Source organism: Daphnia magna, linkage group LG4 (genome assembly GCF_020631705.1).
Source record: "Daphnia magna isolate NIES linkage group LG4, ASM2063170v1.1, whole genome shotgun sequence".
Taxonomy (NCBI): domain Eukaryota; kingdom Metazoa; phylum Arthropoda; class Branchiopoda; order Diplostraca; family Daphniidae; genus Daphnia; species Daphnia magna.
The window spans coordinates 1,409,477-1,427,887 of NC_059185.1; the positions used below are offsets into that span (position 1 = coordinate 1,409,477).

Genomic DNA, 18,411 nt, shown 5'->3' on the forward strand with positions numbered 1-18,411 from the left:
TGTAGCCCTCTCATCTTTCGTCAGTTGTCTTTCAGACCTCGAAGTCGATAGTCACGCCAGTATTTTGGTCATACAGAAATCCCCCTCACCCCCAAAAAAATTTGTTTGAACTGCCGTGTAAAAAGTAGTTCATCGATTCTTGTTCTTCGTTTGTGAAAATTTACAAATTAAAGAATGTGTGCCAAACCGACTTTTGGAAACGAGAAAACGGTGGAAGGAGGGCCATTTGATGAAGAACATCTTGTAAGTTTTTTGGTTTTGTTTCTTTTCAGATTTAAGTGTTCGTTATTCTTTTCTGTCTTCGTTTCTCTGTGTAACAACCGAGAGACGACGATTTCTATACGAAACGGGGCAGGCGGGAGTCGGTTAACATAGTTCATTGAATCTTTGAGTGGCAAAAGCAGTCTAGCCCGTTGTTGTCTCAGACATATTACTGCGAGCAAAGTCATAGAAGGGACCCCCCTATGACTTTGGTGCGAGGTTTTCAAGGCAGAATTTCTAGGAACTCGGCATTGTACTTTTTCTCTTTTTATGGTATGGGATTCTATCTCTTTTTAAGATTTTAGACATCATCCTGTATGTCACATTACGATGGAGTGGGGGACACGTAGCGCCATAAGTTAAGAGGCAAAAAACTGAAAAGCATAAACATGTTTCGGTGGTGATTGTAGACAAGATGAGACATGTAGAGAGTAGGCTACATAACCAATGAGTCAGAACAACATTGGCACAAGGCCCACTTTTCGATTCCGACTTGATGCTAGCGATTCACGGAAAACAATAAACCTCTAGCACGCACAAATGTCTGCAAATAAAACAAACCGATGGGGGGACGACACACATACATTGCAGCTAGGGCACTTAATATGGCCATCAAACGAAAGAGTGAGAATGGGATAGTGCAACCCCCCCCCCTCCTTCCAATTCTAATACCAAATATGTCCGTCAATAAAAAGCCGGTAGACTAAGTGGGGTGTAGATAACAGTGCTAATTTTTTTTCCCTCACTGAGAAACACACCCGCGTTGGTGGTTTAAGGGATAAAAGAGAAACCCACCCTTTTTTTCTGTTGCTAGTCGAATAACTGGCGTGTGAAAGACAAAAACAAACAAAGTGATTATTTTTATTTTTTGCTTAGGAAAGCAAAAAAAACACAGACCCAGAAAGTAAACCGCAGTACGCGGGCGGGAACGGCAAAAGCCGAAGCCGAAGGAAGCTAAAGAAGGCCATCGGCGTCGCCGCCATTTTATTGATCTTCGTCTTCGTCTTCGTCTCTGTCGCAATCTACCTCCTGAATGGTAACTCACACATGCAATTTTTAAAAAATTATTCAGTTCACATGAATGTGTCGTGTTTTCACGCGTGCAGTAAAGGGCTGGAGTCACCCGCTGACGCCGGTCATCAAACCGCCAACTTACTTATTCAATTCTTCATACGAAGCAGCTGGAAATCCTGTGCCCAGCACGACGACCATTCACAACCAGCCGGTGGTTGACAGTAAAAATGAGGTGACGCCATTCGTTTCAGATGATGACGTCATCATCGAGACCCCTGCATTGGCAGCCAACACGGATAAGGCTTTCGGCCAATTGCCATCCGATCCAGCCGTACCTGTTGTTTTACTCCCGGGATATACGCCGTCCATCAGTTCGGAATCGACTATCTCAACGACGTTAGCCGATGACAACGTCATTTCAGAGTGGCCGGAGGTATCGACGATCCCAGTTACAGAACAAGACACGAGTGGTTTCGTTCCCGTTCAAACGGAAGTGGATCTTGACTACAAGCAGGAACAATCGACCGACTCGCAAACGGAAGCTATTTCGGAAATGGTGCCCGCTAAACCGGTAGACGCAATTCCGGCCGTTGACACGGCGCCCTGGAAGCCCATTGATGGAAGCGTCGTTGTTCCTCCTGTCAAAAAGGAATATAAAGTTCAAAATCGATCCATTGTCGATATAAAATCATCGGTAGATTCGCAGCGATCGTTGTCATCCGACGAAAAGGAGAACCGCATCATTGAGGTGGAAACGGAAGATCGCGTCCGCACTTCGAAACCGACAGTTTCTTCCACATCCACCGAACCATCTCCGTCCAATGTTTCCCTGCATTCCGTTCAACCGCAGACGCCGGTTATCAAACTGCCAACTTACACATTCCATTCTTCATACAAAGCAGCAGGAAATCCTGTGCCCAGCACGACGACCATTCCCGTCCAGCCGTTGGTTGAAAGTAAAAATGAGGCGACGCCATTCGTTCCAGATGATGACGTCATCAACGAGACCCCTGCATTGGCAGCCAACACGGATGAGGCTTTCGGCCAATTGCAAACCGATCCAGCCATACCAGCTGTTTTACTCACGGATTATACGCCGTCCATCAGTTCGGAATCGACTATCTCAACGACGTTAGCCGATGACAACGTCATTTCAGAGTGGCCGGAGGAATCGACTATCCCAGTTACAGTACAAGACTTCACTTCGAAACCGACCGTTTCTTCCACATCCACCGAACCATTTCCGTCCAATGTTTCCCTGCATTCCGTTCCGGCTTCCTCGCAATGCATCCGCCGTCAGTTGCACTTTTGCCGCGGAGTTTTGCCTTATTTGGAAACGACCCTTCCGAACTTCGTGGGGGACACAACAGAAAGAGAACGGAATCTCACCGTGCCTTTTATTGAAAGCATCGTTGAATCTGAATGGTAATTACTTCTATTTTCATTTTATAAAATGACAAACATTTAAATTTTTTTCAAACACATCCAGCCATCCTCGAGTGAAACAATACGCTTGCGCCGCCCTAGAACCACCGTGCCGTGACGGCGGAATTAGTTTACCGCCCTGTCGTCAATTCTGCCACGGTATAAAAATTGATTTTTTTAATGTTATTAAATGCTGATGCGATTGAATGTATTTTACGTCTTCTTCTTAACTTCTCTTATCTAGACAAGAAACCAAAGTTATTATTACTTCACCTTACCCGTGATAATATTATTTTTAAAAATTACATTCAAATCCATTGATTAAATTTCAGCTGTTGCCGAAGGATGTAATGATCAAGTATACTGGGCATTAAATTATTCACAATTTTTGAATTGCACTCTATGCCCAGAGTCGAACGACCCGAATATTTGTTTCAACTTCTTGATACCTGGAGGCAACGGAACGGACTGAAAAGGGAATGTTCGAATCGGATTCACGTCTAACCCGACATGAAAGATGTGTCCGGATTCATTTTTATTTGGCGTCTTTTTTTAATAATTTTGTATTATCTTATTCAAAAATTGTTCATATTGTTTTCAGGATCTTACATGCCATTCGAATATTCAATGGCACAAAATCGTGGCTCAAAATCGGGGAACAAAATGTTTTTTAAAACTTATTTCTTTTATAAAAATGAATTTACTTAGGTACTCTGAAATTCTCATTAATATGACCACCTAGTGTTCAAGAAAGACGCTTATTTCCGCCTATACGCCATTTGATGCATTTTTGAATTGCAATGCCTGAGTATTTTTTTTTACCATTTCTATCTAAAACATTTTTGGCCCGTCCAGTGAAATTTGAGCCCTCCAATTGGTCCAAGTTGTTTTTTTCCCACATCGACCCTTCATTTTTTTCTGCTCTTTGAAACATTCCCTGTCTCTGCCCGCAAAAATTCTCTCTGTCGTTGCCCTTCAAGTCTCACTTCAGGGCCAAATTTTGCGCAAAAAATTCAGCTAAAGGGAATTTTAGTATTTAAAAAAAGTCCATTTTTGCGTGAATTTATATTTTAAATTCACTTCAGCGCAAAAATGCGCCTTTCGTTTTTTGCCGTGTACTTATTGACCAAATGGCACACTCTTCAGGGAAAATCCCAATATTTGGTACATTGGTGAATTCTGATTTAATAAAAGAACTTTAAACAACCTTCTCTATCTAATTCTTCTTAAATAAATGATTATAGGATAATTTTTTCATTATTTTTTTTTTTTTTTTTTTGTTGAATAGGTGCTTTCTGCAGACGGGGCCGATGTCTCGGGTGTCTGAGAAAATCTGGGCCTGATGCCCAATATCACCACCAGGGTTTGTAACGGGTCTGTTGTGGAGTAGACGATGTTTGGTGCGTCGCCATGCTTCAACGTTTGTTTAGATGATCAGGTGCAGTTTGGATTTCCAGAGGAATGAGACTAGAACGTCACGGATTTGGAGTTGTTTACTTTTGTCCAGTGACATGTTCAAGCCTATGAGAGTGTTGACATCCCAGGTAAGTTTATTTTCCATGAAGAATTGTTTGATTGGTGCATGGAGATTATAATAGAGTTTGCATGTTGTAAGGACGTGCTTTGTGTCTTCCAGTTCAAGGCATCCATGTCGGCATAGTGGAGAGACATCCATGTCTAGCTTGCTGAGGAAATAGTTGAGCTTATTGTGGCCCGATCTGAGTCGATGGAGGGTAATAGAGATATTTCTGATGGGATGGTGATGCCACTCGAGGACACCCAATCTGTCCCTTGAGTTGAGACAGGTTTTATCAGAGTGTTTCAGCTCGGTGAGTGTCTCTGCTAACCATTTTCTCTTGTATTTTTCAATTAATTCAGATGCCGTCAGGGTGTTGTTGATTTTGTTGGTGCATGGGATGTCGGCTAGGTTACTTGCCAACCTGTCAGCATCTTCGTTGCCAGGAATGCCAATGTGGCTGGGGATCCATGTAAGGTGAGTGTAAGTTCCTGCATTTTTTAGGCAATGTAGGAGATTCCATATGTCATGTATAATAGGGTTGTGTGAGTGAGTTGTGGCTGATTCGATAGCCATCAAGGCTGACTGTGAATCAGTAAAGATTTGTACTTGCGTGGGTCCAGGGTCTAGGTGGTAGCAGGTTTCAAGGGCTTTGAATATACCATGTAGCTCAGCAGTTAGGATGTTAGACCCAGGCGTGAGATACCAGGCACCTTGTTCTTTAATTTCGGGAAAGGTGTAGGCGCATGATGTGGAGAGCGATGAGACGGAGCCATCTGTGTAGCCTTTAATAGTTGTGTGTGGTAGATGTTTTAAGGCATGGCTCATCTTGGCACGGGCTTCACTTTGATTGACTTGTGCAAACTTCTTTGACATTGGGAAATAGGACGTCTTATGAGGAGCAGAAGACCATGGCGGAGGAATTTTTCTTTGGGCGAAGTAGTCGGGGAGCGTTTTGAAGAGATTAGGATCAAGGGCAGCTAACTCGCTGAGCATTGGAGAAATGTTTGGAATGCTTCTGGGGGGCCATTCCTTGGGGTTCTTGATGTGGTGATAGGCCGGCTGATATGTTGAATTGGTTGGGTTTTTGCTCAGTTTTATTAGGTAGCGTGCTTTGAGCCATTGGCATCTTTTTTTGAACGGTTCAAGTCCTAAATCTGCATATATGATGTCCACTGGTGTGGATTTGAAAGCCCCCAGGATCATCCTGAGGATTCCGCGGCAGACTATGTCGATTTTTGCAATGTTTGTTGAGCTCGTTCCTCCATAGGCAATAGCGCCGTAGTCCACTTTGCTGCGTACGATACTTTTGAAAAGTGTCGTTAGTGTGTGGATGTTAGGCCCGAATTTTTGATTGGTGAGAAGGATGAAGATGTTCCTTTTTTGGAGGCAGCTGGATACTACTGTATCAACGTGGGCAGACCAAGTTAATTTTTGGTCGAAAGTGAGGCCAAGGAACTTATTCTTTATAACGTTAGGAATGCGGTTGCCATGAATAAACAGCAAGGGGCCGGGCGGAGACTTGCGGGCGCGTGACATGGTTAGTAGGGCAGATTTATCCGCTTGAAATTCTAGTCCCCACTTACCACCCCATCTGTACAGCTTGTCTAAATAGGGTTGTAGGAGGTCTTCCGCGTCGACTGCGTTTTTGGTACTGGCGTAGACTAGTACGTCATCTGCATACTGGAGAGTGTAGGCGCCAGATGGGGGGGGGAGGCAGGTCTCTCATCATGACGTTGAACAGGAGAGGGCTGAGGACTGCTCCTTGAGGCACTCCTCTGGTGACTGGTTGTGTATCTGATAGGTGATCACCTATTCTTATCCGAGCAGTTCTTCCGGTAAGGAAGGATTGAATCCATTTTAGTATACGGCCGTTGATGCCGAGACATGCTAATTTGTAGAGGACGCCATCGTGTTGGGTGCGGTCGAACGCTTTCTTTATGTCAAGAAATATGGCAGTTGTAGGACGACCACTACTAAATCCGATTTTGACGTGGTTTTCTAGGGCCACGATGTGATCCATGGTACTCCTGCCAGGGCGGAAGCCTGCTTGAGTTGGTTGGAGCAGGTGATTCGACTCTAGGTACCAGCTAAGTCTATTTTTGATAACCCGTTCCATTACCTTACCAAGGCAGGAAGTAAGGGAAATAGGACGGTATGAGGAAGGGCTTTTTGGCGATTTATTAGGTTTTGGTATGGGTATAATGACCGACTCTTTCCATTCGAGTGGGACTTCTCCGTGGTCTAGTAGGGTATTGAACATGCGGCGCATATGTTCCCGGTTTTCTTTGTTGAGATTTGTGATCATTTTGTTGTGCGTAAGGTCTAGGCCTGTGGCATTGCTTTTTAGATGTCTGAGACTTTCTTCGATTTCATTTAGGGTGATGGGAGAATTGAGGGGGTTAGGCTGATTGCAGGTAATGGCTTTGTAAATTTGTTCTTCCAAGTATTTGTTTTTGGCGGGTTGGGTGTCTGATCTGTCAAAGAAGGTGTCAAGAAAGATTGTTGCCTTTTCATTAGGGCAGGTGATGGGTTCGCCCGCTTTGGACAGGGGATGGTTGTTGGTAGCCGAAGGATGGGTAGCCCCGCTACTCATAGCTTTCGTGAATGTCCAGAGGGTTTTACAGCTTTTTTTCGAGTCTAGATTAGATATAAATTTTTCCCAGGATTTCCTTTTTTCTAGAAGAATGGTTTTCCTTTTGATTGCTTCAGTCCTACGCCAAGCCATTTTTTTTTCTTCTGAGAACGGATCGGATCTCCAACATGAAAGTGCTTTTCGTGTGGCTTTCACCGCAGCCTTACAGGACTCGTTCCACCAAGGTTTGGTGGGTTCTGATGTGGTTCGGTGGGATGGTTGGGTCATTTTAAAATAGGTGTGGCTAGCCCCGATCATAGCCTCCTTGAATTGATGGTAGATAAGTAGGGGAAGTTGGCAGTTAGCAAATTTTTCAGAGGCAAGTGTTTTGTTGATTTCTGCATTCCATTTATGCCAATTAGACTCTTCAAATTTCCATCTAGCTGGACCAGTGGTGGGTTGTTTTAGTGAAATTTTGGTTTCGACGACTACAGGTATATGGTCACTGCCTAGAAAGGGCCCTAGAGTGACTACCGAGTCGTTTGCTATAGCGGTTGAGGCGATAGTGATGTCTAGTGTTGAAGTGCGACCAGTGGATGGGCTGATGTAAGTAGCTAGTTGTGGTGGCGTGATAAGTGAGATAGTTGGGATTTCAAGGAGCGTACTGTACAGGGATTTTCCACTTTTGTTTGGTCTTTGGTTTGAGCCCCATAATTCGTGGTGCCCATTGAGGTCTCCCCCGATAATAATGTTGTTTTTGGAGGTGCTGAGCTGTATCAGTTCTTCTTTTGTGCAGTTCCCTTTGGGGCAGTAGATGGAGAAGATGTCAATGCTACCGTATTTGGTATTGTGGATAGTGATACCAATGGCTTCTGTGTTAGGTGTGTTTTTGGAGGCGATCTCGGTGTAGGGAATGGCGCGGTGGACAAGGATGGCTACTCCGCCCCCTGGTCTGTCAGTGCGGTTTTTTTTTATTAGGTGATAAGTGCGAAATTTAACAGAAAATTTATTGTTCCACAGCGTTTCGCAGAGTAACACCACGGACGGTTTATTTAAACTTAAAAAATTGCGAAATTCTTCTAAGCGGGACTTTGTTAGGCCCCGCGCGTTCCATTGGATGAGTTTTAGTTCCATTATTTGTTTTTACTTGTTGGCCGGTTGTCTTTGCTGCTTGAGGCTTCTTGGCGTGGCGCAGGTGTAGACATATAGTCCCTCCTAGCGTGTATCTGCGATTGTGAGCTTGTGTTTTTTGGTGAGCTGTGATTAGAGTTGCTAGATTCAGAGTCCGAGATAGACAGGTTATCTGAGTCCGTTTTAGGGGCTGGGAGGCGGGCAAGAAGAAGCCGTTCTAATTGATCAAATCTGTTGGCGAATTTATCTTCGAAGGTGTCTATTCTTTTGTTAGCCTTCGAGGCCTCTGTGGCCACATGATCTACTTTTGTTTGAAGTGAGCGTATAGTTGAGTTTTGGAGCTCATTGAGTTGATCTTTTAACTGATTAATGGTTTGTTTTAGGGTTTCTATTTCAGAGGAAGTTGGCTGGTGAGCGGTGGTAGCTGTGTTCCTATTGACGGCCGCGCTGTAAGTTAGACCGATTTTAGTCCTCGCATCTGAGACGGACACGTCATTATCTGTGGCGTATTTTATTAAGGCGATCATCTCGGTGTAGGCTGGACACTCCTTAGAGTCAGAGGGATGAGCATCGCTATGGCAGTTTACGCATTTCTGTGTACAGGGCTCCGAGGTGTTGTGATACTGCCCGCAAGTCTTACAATTTTGGTCTTTACTGTTGCAGTGGTTCCTGGTATGTCCTAATTTCCAGCACTTGCCGCATCTGAAGGGACTTGGGTAGTACGTATGGAGCTTGAAGCTCAGTGCTACTAGCGTGACTCTAGTTGGGAGCGGTCCTTTGAACGTGAGGGCTACTGTTTCAGATGGCACCCTTTCGTCGTTAGATGTTTTAGTGAATCTTTCTACTTTTGTGACTCCTTGGGGGCCAAGGAGATCAAGCAAGTCAGCTTCAGATTCGGAAACGGGGACTCTGTGGATGATACCTTTCCGTCCGGTCATAGAATTAGGGAGGGTCGCTGTTAGAGTGCGATTGGCTATCTTGGAGATCTTTAAGAGCGCTTCTCGTTGCCCTATGTCTACTGGGTACACGAAGAGGTCCCCTCCTCGTGGACAGTCAGATCGTCTGGGGTTGCCTACTAACTTTACGATTTCGTTGGTGAAAGCTTTTAGCTCTGCCATATCCATTTGGCGAAAGTTTGCTTTCCCGTCTGTCAGCTTGAGGATTACAGGTGGGAGGTTGGTCGGGGTATTTTTACCGTGATGGTTCCCAATTGTCGGCCATTCTTCATCGCTGTAAGACGGGAGACTGCGTTTTGCAGGGGGGGGGTGATGGTACATCTTATCGCAGTCCGCGTGGTAAATCCGTGTGTGCAGGAGTAGTTTGCTTAACCGGGAACAGCTGGTGGGGTATAACCTAGGCTTATGCAACCATTGTCCGTTGTTGGGGTGTGGGAGAGCAACTGTGCAAATAATTTTTTTTTTTTTTTTTTTTTTTTACTTTTCCTTTTCCACTGAACACTTTCTCTGTAGGATACGCCGACCCATAGAAAGGGGTTGGAGTATAGGAGCGGTACTGAGCAAAATTTTTTTTTTTTTTTTTTTCTTTTTGTGTTTTTACTACTTTTCACTTTTCTACTTTTCACTTCACTGAAAACTTTCTCCGTAGGATTCTCTGACCAATAGGCAGGAGTTGGAGTATGGGAGCGGTACTGAACAAAGATATTTTTTTGTCTCTTTTTTCTGGGGCGCCAAATAGGAGAGACACAGGACACAACCGAGTGGATCCAAGGATCAAGGCGAACTCATTTTTTCATTATATTTTCTTATATAGTTTCCTTTATATTTAAATAAAAAACAAAACAAACATCAACCAGCTGATTGTCTGCTTAAAACAAAAGAAGGTGGCATCCCGTGATCCCTTGTAAAAAGGCATTGAAAAACGGTTGGCCTAGGTGACGGATACCAAGTTGGATATGTCATCTAAAAAAGAAGACCACGTTTGCCTGTTTTATCGTACCCTGAAAAGGTGAAGAATTGTTCAGTGACTATTCACGTGCCAAATACCTAGATATTTCGTACTTTGCATGTCAACTGCTTACATCACGTGACAAAAGGTATTTTATTATTTCTGTCTCTGACGTTTTTCCAAGAAATTTACATCTGTTTCCGACACACAATGTTATTGTTACCCTAATCTCGGTCGGGCAGTCGTACTAACAGATTGTCCAAACTCATACGTTATAAACTGGTACCGATGTTGAACAAATCAACGAAATGTTACGTGTTACATCATACCTGAATCCTGAATGTCTTCTAGATAGCACAAAAAACACAAGTAGACATACTTTTTTTCTTATTTCATTTAAATGAGTAATTTCAGAATCACTGGAAGAGGTTTCTTGAATTTCTTTTTTATTTAATTTTCTTTTATAACTTTTGATATCCCATTTTGGTGGCAGGAAAAGGATTGCAATTCATCCCTAGATGGCAGCCATGTTTCCAAAATCCATAATTTTTTATGAATTAAAATTATTAAAAAAATACACTGGTAACTAGTAATGTATTTACAAATAATTTTTATGCATGAAAAAAAAATCCCATATGATATACTTTTGATATCATTTTATGTACAGGTAATAGATGGCAATTATCGGAGACCAATTTTACATCACCATTGAACTTCTTTTGCTGGAATATGTTTTAAAGCCATCAAAAACTGCACTTTTGAATTACATCCCTGGCTGGCTACTCTCAACAATCTGTAAACCATAACTTTCACTCTCAGACCTCTGTGCCTTGGCTGACATCACGTACCGCTGCTGTGACGTCATTTCGGCGTCGGGACTCAGAATCTCGAAATTCCTGCCATTCCTCAGTGAACACGTCAGACGACTTCGTTTGTTATTGTTGATGCTTCCGATGACGATGTTTGCAACGGTCAGTTTGGGAGCGTTACCTCCAGGTATAAATATATATAACCGAACTCAATTTAAATAAGAGAAATTTTAATATTTCTTTTAACAGGAGTCACATGTGCTACAACCTAAATTATCGAGGAGATCTAGACAGGATAGCCAACTCTGCACAACATAATAACGTGAATAACGATCCGATAATCAACCAGGCAGGCCTATGCGTTATTACTTTGCTTCTTCTTTTTCATGAAGATCGTTACCTTCGTTTTTCTTAGCAGTTCATAGCAAGAAAAATGTACTGTGGTATCTAGAAACAGTATAGCATCAGTCCTTGGGTAAGGGCAAGCTTGCTGAGGTGTTGAACGACGAGACAATATTCAGAAGATCCCATTTATTTATAGATTGTCGGGAGCGTGCGTTATCCGCCGCCTTTTTCAAGGCGTCGCTTCTCAGTTTCCAGGTCGAGGCCAACCATTTCAGAACGTCCTGCACTTACCCTCCTCCGCCCGTCGTAGTCGAAGACGTTCAAATTATTCGCCCCCAAAATTTCGTTCAGCCAAGAAAGAAAATTCCAGCAAACTCTTCTGTGGGCTATTGTGTCTAATTAGATTGGCATACAGAGCCTATCGCTCATATTCTACATTTGCTGGATTGACTGTGATGATAACAGTCCCGCCCAGCAACACCCAACGTGAGTCTTAAACACATACACTCTTCATTTTGTTGATGCTTTATTTTCTTAGGATCGTGTGATTAATGGATGATTTTTATCACATTTCGTTTAATTGTCCAAAAGTAGATACAAGTATCGTAGGCGACTAGAAGCCGAAGAACGCATCCATAACGCAATCATTACGCATCAATTACAACTGGCGGTTGTGCCTCGCCCGTCGATGCTCGAGACGTCATTTGTAAACACGTGCGGCTGGCAGTTATAAGTATAAGGCAGCCAGCAAATAGGGAGAACTACGCCATTGGGGCGTCCGTCAGTCGGCCAGCCAGAAGCAGCAGAAGAAAAAACAAAGCAAAAGAAACAAGCAACCACAAAGCATTCAGAAAAAAAAAAGGTGAGAGTTAATGAAAAAGAAACAAAATGGCAGCGCGTAACTGCTGCTGTGAGCTATACTTAGAACTGAGAAAAAGCTTTTGCACCCCAGCCCCACCCACTAAGCACTCATCTGTACGGCTGCAACGTGTGTGCATCCTAACACGCACACATAGACGGCAATGACAACCGAGAAAAAAAAACGCTCTACTATCATTTTGAGACGTTAAGAAAAACCATTTTGGCCTTCAAAAGCTTTCTCCCACCCCTATTCCGTAGGAAGAAGAAGAAAAAAAAAAAAAGAAGGTAGACAGGGGCAAAAGACAATTTCTGGCAGTCTTTCATGAAGTATCTGCCAATGCCAAGCTGCGATTTGTTGTCGTGAAAAACGTAGGGGAAAATGTCAAAGCTTTCAAAAAACAAAAAACTAAAGCCTCATCCGTTCGTATTCTTTCTTGTCTGAATTGGACAGATGCCGACATCCACTGCGAGCTTATCGTTGTCTCGGCCCGGCAGTAGCAGAAACACAGGCACCGGTGTCGGTCAACCGCAGCAGCTGCAACAGCAGGCCAGTACTGGGCCGATTGTACCGCCTTGGCGTAGAGTGTCTCGACAGGAAAGTGCAAATAATTCCACTGGACGTCTTATAATTCCACCTCCACCTCTTCCGCCATCAACCATGGCTGCTCCACCACCACCACCGCCGCCACCACCACCACCACCACCACCTTCAGCAGTTCAGAGTAAGTATTTCTTCTAGTAATATCAAGTATTTCAATACTTTGCGGAGATGATATTCTTGAAATTTGCGGTCGCTGTTGTTTGGAACATTAAAGAACGAGAAATTCCCGAACATGTTGCGGTCAAATTGGAACAATACAAAAAGACGCCTCGCAAACGGCCCGATTGGGCGTCGATGATGAAGGAAATCGAAGTAGGTAAACAACTACGTCGGGTGCAGACGAACGACCGGAGCCGGCCAATTTTGCCGCAAGCTAAGGCCAAAGGAAAGGTACTTCCCGGTCAAACGTTTACGCCAATCACCTGCCTAGACGACGATGCAAACACGAAAGAAGTGGTAAATAACCATTCTCTGCTCGTTATAATGCAACAGCAAAGAATCCTTTCAATTTTCAAATGTAACTGAGCAGCATTAGCAACAAACAAAAGCAACAGTCGAGGAAGAGTCTCTGCAACACCTTCACCAGCACACTACATTAGTTGCGAATGCGCTCACCTTGAATTCGAGAACGTATCCACTTTGATAAAAAAAAAAAAGCTTTAAATAATTCAAAATAATTCGAATGTGATAAAGAACGGGCAGTCGGAGATGGTAATTTTGTACCGCTTGGTATCGTCTGCTGGCAGAGTGCACGTGTTTTATCAGTTGTTGAATTTGCCAATTATCCTCTAGAATCATTTGCATGGACGCATGATGAACTCCAATATCGTATCTTCACATTCGTTTCTATTAGAACAATTTGAATTTGCCGTGTAAATTCCACGTCGTCGTTGATGACGTTTGCTTAGAAATACTGATATTGATTGTATTCTTAAAATATAGTTCGTCTACGAATCAGAAAAGCCAACGAGCGACTGCGTGGCAAATCAGATTCTGTTGGAAATCCAGAAAGGTGTTCGCTTGAAAAAGACCAAGTGCAACGATCGATCTCGACCCATTTTAAATGGTTTGAATATATATATTTTTTTATTTTCTTTTTCTTACAATTTTGGGTAAACGTTGGGTAAATCTTAGGTCTGGGAGTTTTCCGGAGACAAGTGAGCATGGTGGAAGCAGATCCAGCAGAGCCAACCACTCCTTTAATTGAACCGGAAGCTGATTACGATGACATTGACAAAGTTCGTGACGACCTACAATCCACTAAGCAATTGCTTGAAATCGAATTGAAAAATCGTCGTAAAATTGACGAGGAAAATGCCAAATTGCAAAGCGAAATTCGTCGATTGAAGGAAGAACTTGCTGGTGGCGGTAGTCACAAACCTTCGTCTACAATAGCTCCTTCTTACGGTACGACGAGGAGGTCTTCATCGACGAATCACTTTGCACCGGAAGCACCTTCCATACTAAAGAAGTCCACGTCAAAAATGACAATGATAAACAGGAGTAAACCAGTAAAAAAGGACTCGAGTGACGAAGACGATGATTCCGACGAAGATTTCGGAGATCTCGATGCCGTCGAAGAAGAAATGAATGCATTGAGGGGTCAAGCTGAATTGGCCCGCAAGTCTGCCGAAGAGTTTGAAACACGTTACAAGGACGCGGCCAATCAACTAGTAACAACTCAGGCTGAAATGGAAGATCTTGAAATGAAAGTGGCTGTTTTAAAGAAGAAGCTCCGCAAAGCTCAGGAGCTTAACGGTGGCGGTGAACCAGAAGAAACAGAGTTGCGTGATTTCGGGACTCAGACGGATCCAATCGAACCACCACCAGTCGTCGACAGCCGTCCGGCTCGATCCAGTAGCAGGCGTGATTTGCGGAAACAAATGTCAAGGCAGGACTCTCGTGGAAGTAACATTAGTTCGGCGAATAACAATCCAGCGGAATTGAGTGAAGACGAGGAAGAAGAAGAAGAAGAGGATGAAAGCACAGCGTACCTTAAGGCACAGAAACGGGAGATGTCCCTTTTGACCTCTAGATTGCGCTCCACCAAGGATAAGGAGAAAAACGTGCGCAACGAGCGGATCGCACTTCATCTCCAACTGAAGAAATTCCGCAACGATCTTAAAGACGAAAAAAAGAAGTTGGTAGTTTTTTAGCAAATCGATATTTATTGAATAGAATTCGAAATTTATTGGCATCTGACAAAACAAATTATTTGTTGATTTTAGGTATGCCGCATTGAAGAAGGAAGTCGATGGTATGGCCGTAATGATGAACGAACTTGGGGAAGATGAGAAAGTCGAAATTGTAGTTGAAGAAATCGAAGTTACAGACAGTGAAGAAGAAGAGGAGGAGGAGGAAGAGGAGGAAGAAGAAGATGAAGAGGACGAAGATGATGAGATCGATGATGTATGTTGCAGTTAACTTCTAATGTTTTTGAGATAACAATATGATTTTTGTTTTCAGGTAGAGGAGGAGGAGAGTGATGAGGACACGGAAAGTGACGAAATAGAAACTCGCATGGAGAAATTTAATGAGCGATTGCGTAACCATGATAACACGCTCAGTACTCTGAAAAAAGGCAATTACTTGCTAAAATCCAAAGTGGACATGGCTCAAGAGGAGTTACGAAAAGAGCGCAGCCGTTATTCTGCCCTAGAAATCGAACTCAACAATTGTTTGGCCGAACTCGGCTAAGTTTCAGATTAAGCCCATTATCAAGCATACACATGCATATTATACATATATATCTATCTATCTATCTATCCATCTACCCAAGAAAACTACTGAAAAATCCAATTGAAAATGAAAAAAACAGAAAAAAAACTATAAATACAAATCTAAATTACTGACGAAGAATTGAATGATGAGTATGATTGGTAACGTTTCGTCACAGATTGTAGAGTTCGTTAAATAAAACGAAACAAACGCAGCGAGGTGCATGTAACTTGCTTTCAGAGGATTTAGCAGCCTGGTAAGTCAAAACTACAACTGCTAGCTGCCCCACCAGATGGCGTCAGAATGTGATGGGGGGCGCACATTGATGTTCCGCACGAACAGGAAATCAAGAACCACTCCGCAACAGTGGTTGCAGAATGCAGGAAACGTCGATTTATGGATTCATCACCCCCGCCCCCCCAAAACGGTTTTCTACACAGGAGTGAAAAATAGAATTTTTCTATTTTAATTGTATTTCGTACTAAATAACACAATTATTTCAACGTCTTGGATGAATTTTCAAACCAAAAACTCCAAACCAACAAACTTCAAGTTTAGAAACCAAAAATTTTCAACACAAACTCCAAATAGAGAAATCGGTGACTACGTAAAGACGTAAAGGATGTATAGGTAAAGTAACGACATACGTAGTAGTGAGTGAAGAGTAAAAAGCGAGACTACTTTGGCTCGGGAATGATAGACCTACATGTTTATTTATTAACTTTCATTCTATAGACATTAACAAAACCCACCATCAACTGAATCAGCAACAACCGAGAGACGACGATTTTTATACGAAACGGGGCAGGCATGAATCGGTTAACATAGTTCATTGAATCTTTGAGCGGCAAAAGCAGTCCAGACCATAGTTGTCTCAGACATATTAGTGCGAGCAGAGGTGCAAGGTTTTCAAGGCAGAATTTCTAGCAACTCGACATTTGGTATTTCTTCTCTTTTTATGATTTTAGACATCATCCTGTATGTCACGTTACTTAAAATTTTTAAACCTTCTAATAGATTAACATATCACCCATCAAGGATTAGCTTCAGGATTGAGAGCCCTTAGCAAATACAACAAGTCCATATTCAAGTTGCAGAACAACTGACTATAATTCATTCGGAATACCTATGGAATGTGCAACACTTTCAGGCATATGGTATAGTTACATGTCATAATATCAATCTTCTGCTTTATTTACCTTCTTTATTTCTTCTTTTAAAGGTATCATGTAAAAGATGCCAGATGCAAGACAAGTAGAAAGGCCTGACAGAATGTGTTGGACATTTTAATCTTATGTAGGATTAGAACTTAGATACTTAGATGTTGGTAATTTCAAGACAGAAATAATCGTTCTGCAAAATATTAACAAGCCATGCTCATCTGTTCTCAGTGATGAGGTGAGAAACATAATTGAGTAAAATTAAAAATTAAAAATCCTTATCTGCTAAGAAAGCATTGGGGAAGAAAACGTGAGAAGTGTGCAAAAAATTCCACCATCACAAGCGTGTAAGACGGTTATAGAGACGATCCCTTGAAATCGTCTAGGGTCGACTTCAAACAGAAACCTAGGTAATCAATTACTTTTTGTCAATTGATAAAGTATTCTTAACGGCATTATTTGGCATTCACAGACTTCTGTGTGTGTAGATGATAAAGTCAAACGAATCCGGAAGGTCGGCTGCTGTTTACAGTAGAGAAACACTTCGAGAGCATTACTCTACTAGGTCTACTAGTGGTGGTGTGCGAATTTTTTATCTATCGCGAATCGTCTTGCCAAAATTGAACCAGGCATAACACTGTTCCTTTATTATAGTTTTGTCAGAGCTAGATGTCTCAAATGATTCTGCTTGCCGTACATAGGAAGGCTGTCCCCTTGACACGCAGAGCATTAGCGAATCGGGCACTCAAACGACGCTAAATACTTTTCTCTTCACTGGTATGGCATCGATGAAAACCATACAGGGAGTTAACAGGTATGAAAGGAATTTTCTTAAAATTAGTAGCCTTGCTATCCGTTCTGATGAATCGTCGAACTGAAAATTTTTGGCATCACCTAAAACGTGTTTGCTTAAGGAGTCCGTTTTGATGTTGGCGTGGATAAAAACTTTCAGTAGGTTCTTACTAAGTTCTAATTGTAAGTTGTCAAAGTGATGATCGTATGCTATCACCATCCATTTCAGATTCTCCTGCCAGAAGTATAACAGTAACAAGGAAAATGGTGAAAAATGCATCATTATATAAGCAAGAATTTTTTATGTCTATCTATTTTATGTTTTCTTACGAAACATAAATAGTAATAGTGGATCTGAAAAGGTTTCTGGTTGGGGCAAGATTTTATGCTTAATTCATATCTACATTTCTCCTTTTTTATTTTAAAGGATTTTAGCTGTATCAGAAAGGGTCACCTATACCGAACCTGAAGTGTTTATGTGTTCTTTTAACATGGATAATTGGTATTCATCTTATAACGTGTATGGTTTTCTCATAGAAATCCTACCAGAAGCTTTTCGAGTATAAGACCATAGAAGGATTGCACAGATCAATGTTTGAAGTAAGTTCCATAAGTAAAAATGTGTTGTGCTGATTTGTGTTTTTTTTTTCTTTTTTTTTTTTTTGCTTATCTAGATAAAGAATCGTAATAAATCGAAAATGAGGTTTCAGAATAAGGCTGGAGTTTTTATCAATGCTGACATTTGGAAACACGATCTGAAATACCTATGGAATGAAAAATATTCTCTCTTGTTATGGTATTTGTCGTACATAAATTGAAGTGCATATCTGGGCTCCCTTCTTTTCTGTGGCCCCGTTTCCCCTTGACTCATAATAAGCCCGTAGGGGGTCATGCCCTTACTGTACGGTATATATAAAAACAACATATATCGAGGTTTGGAGGGCTCTGGCCGGAAAGGGGACGTGGGGGTCCTCATAGTTCGATGAAATGCTTATGGAGGGCTATGTCGCTACCCACAAATCCGAATTAAAGGTTAATCGCTCCTGTAAAAATGTTCCAAATCTTCAGCTCTTCTTCCGGCTTCTCTTAGCCAAGCACTGGGTAATCTCCCCGGTGAGTCAATTGAGGCAGTGTCTCCCCCTGCCTTGGTTGACAGCAACTTTTGAAATGGGTACTTTGCCTTTTAAAAGTTGCAAAATATTTCATTTTGTGGAGAATTGTCAATACAAATTTTATTTTACATTGATTTTGAAAAACTTGTTTTTCATACTTTCTTTTCGTTCACATTATACATATCT

At 42.2% G+C, this 18,411-nt stretch overlaps 3 protein-coding genes across 9 annotated transcripts; 2 read left to right on the top strand and 1 right to left on the bottom strand.

The window, feature by feature from the left end:
* Nucleotides 1-13: 13 nt before the first annotated feature.
* Nucleotides 14-3,906, top strand: LOC116921301 (cell surface glycoprotein 1). Its single transcript, XM_045172961.1, has 5 exons — nucleotides 14-243; nucleotides 1,138-1,297; nucleotides 1,368-2,700; nucleotides 2,765-2,859; nucleotides 3,033-3,906. The coding sequence occupies exons 1-5, from the start codon at nucleotides 175-177 to the stop codon at nucleotides 3,170-3,172; spliced, it is 1,797 nt and encodes a 598-aa protein (XP_045028896.1). The 5' UTR covers nucleotides 14-174; the 3' UTR covers nucleotides 3,173-3,906.
* Nucleotides 3,907-4,126: 220 nt separating this feature from the next.
* LOC123471039 lies at nucleotides 4,127-5,755 on the bottom strand. Its single transcript, XM_045171896.1, has one exon. It carries the CDS (start codon nucleotides 5,753-5,755, stop codon nucleotides 4,127-4,129), a length of 1,629 nt encoding a protein of 542 aa, XP_045027831.1.
* LOC116921300 (DNA ligase 1) lies at nucleotides 4,484-15,299 on the top strand. 7 transcript variants are annotated; one of them, XM_045172957.1, is made up of 16 exons: nucleotides 4,484-4,505; nucleotides 4,579-4,693; nucleotides 8,306-8,371; nucleotides 9,528-9,975; nucleotides 10,070-10,196; nucleotides 10,321-10,409; nucleotides 10,495-10,823; nucleotides 10,886-11,111; nucleotides 11,178-11,467; nucleotides 11,576-11,843; nucleotides 12,294-12,564; nucleotides 12,658-12,899; nucleotides 13,386-13,509; nucleotides 13,578-14,583; nucleotides 14,672-14,852; nucleotides 14,910-15,299. In XM_045172957.1, the coding sequence occupies exons 11-16, from the start codon at nucleotides 12,294-12,296 to the stop codon at nucleotides 15,138-15,140; spliced, it is 2,055 nt and encodes a 684-aa protein (XP_045028892.1). In that variant the 5' UTR covers nucleotides 4,484-4,505; nucleotides 4,579-4,693; nucleotides 8,306-8,371; nucleotides 9,528-9,975; nucleotides 10,070-10,196; nucleotides 10,321-10,409; nucleotides 10,495-10,823; nucleotides 10,886-11,111; nucleotides 11,178-11,467; nucleotides 11,576-11,843; the 3' UTR covers nucleotides 15,141-15,299. The 7 variants fall into 7 exon arrangements, with proteins under 7 accessions (XP_045028892.1, XP_045028891.1, XP_045028894.1 ...); XM_045172956.1 differs by lacking the exons at nucleotides 4,484-4,505; nucleotides 8,306-8,371 and having other exon boundaries at nucleotides 4,574-4,693; XM_045172959.1 differs by lacking the exons at nucleotides 4,484-4,505; nucleotides 4,579-4,693; nucleotides 8,306-8,371 and adding an exon at nucleotides 11,920-12,211 and having other exon boundaries at nucleotides 9,694-9,975.
* Nucleotides 15,300-18,411: the final 3,112 nt, after the last annotated feature.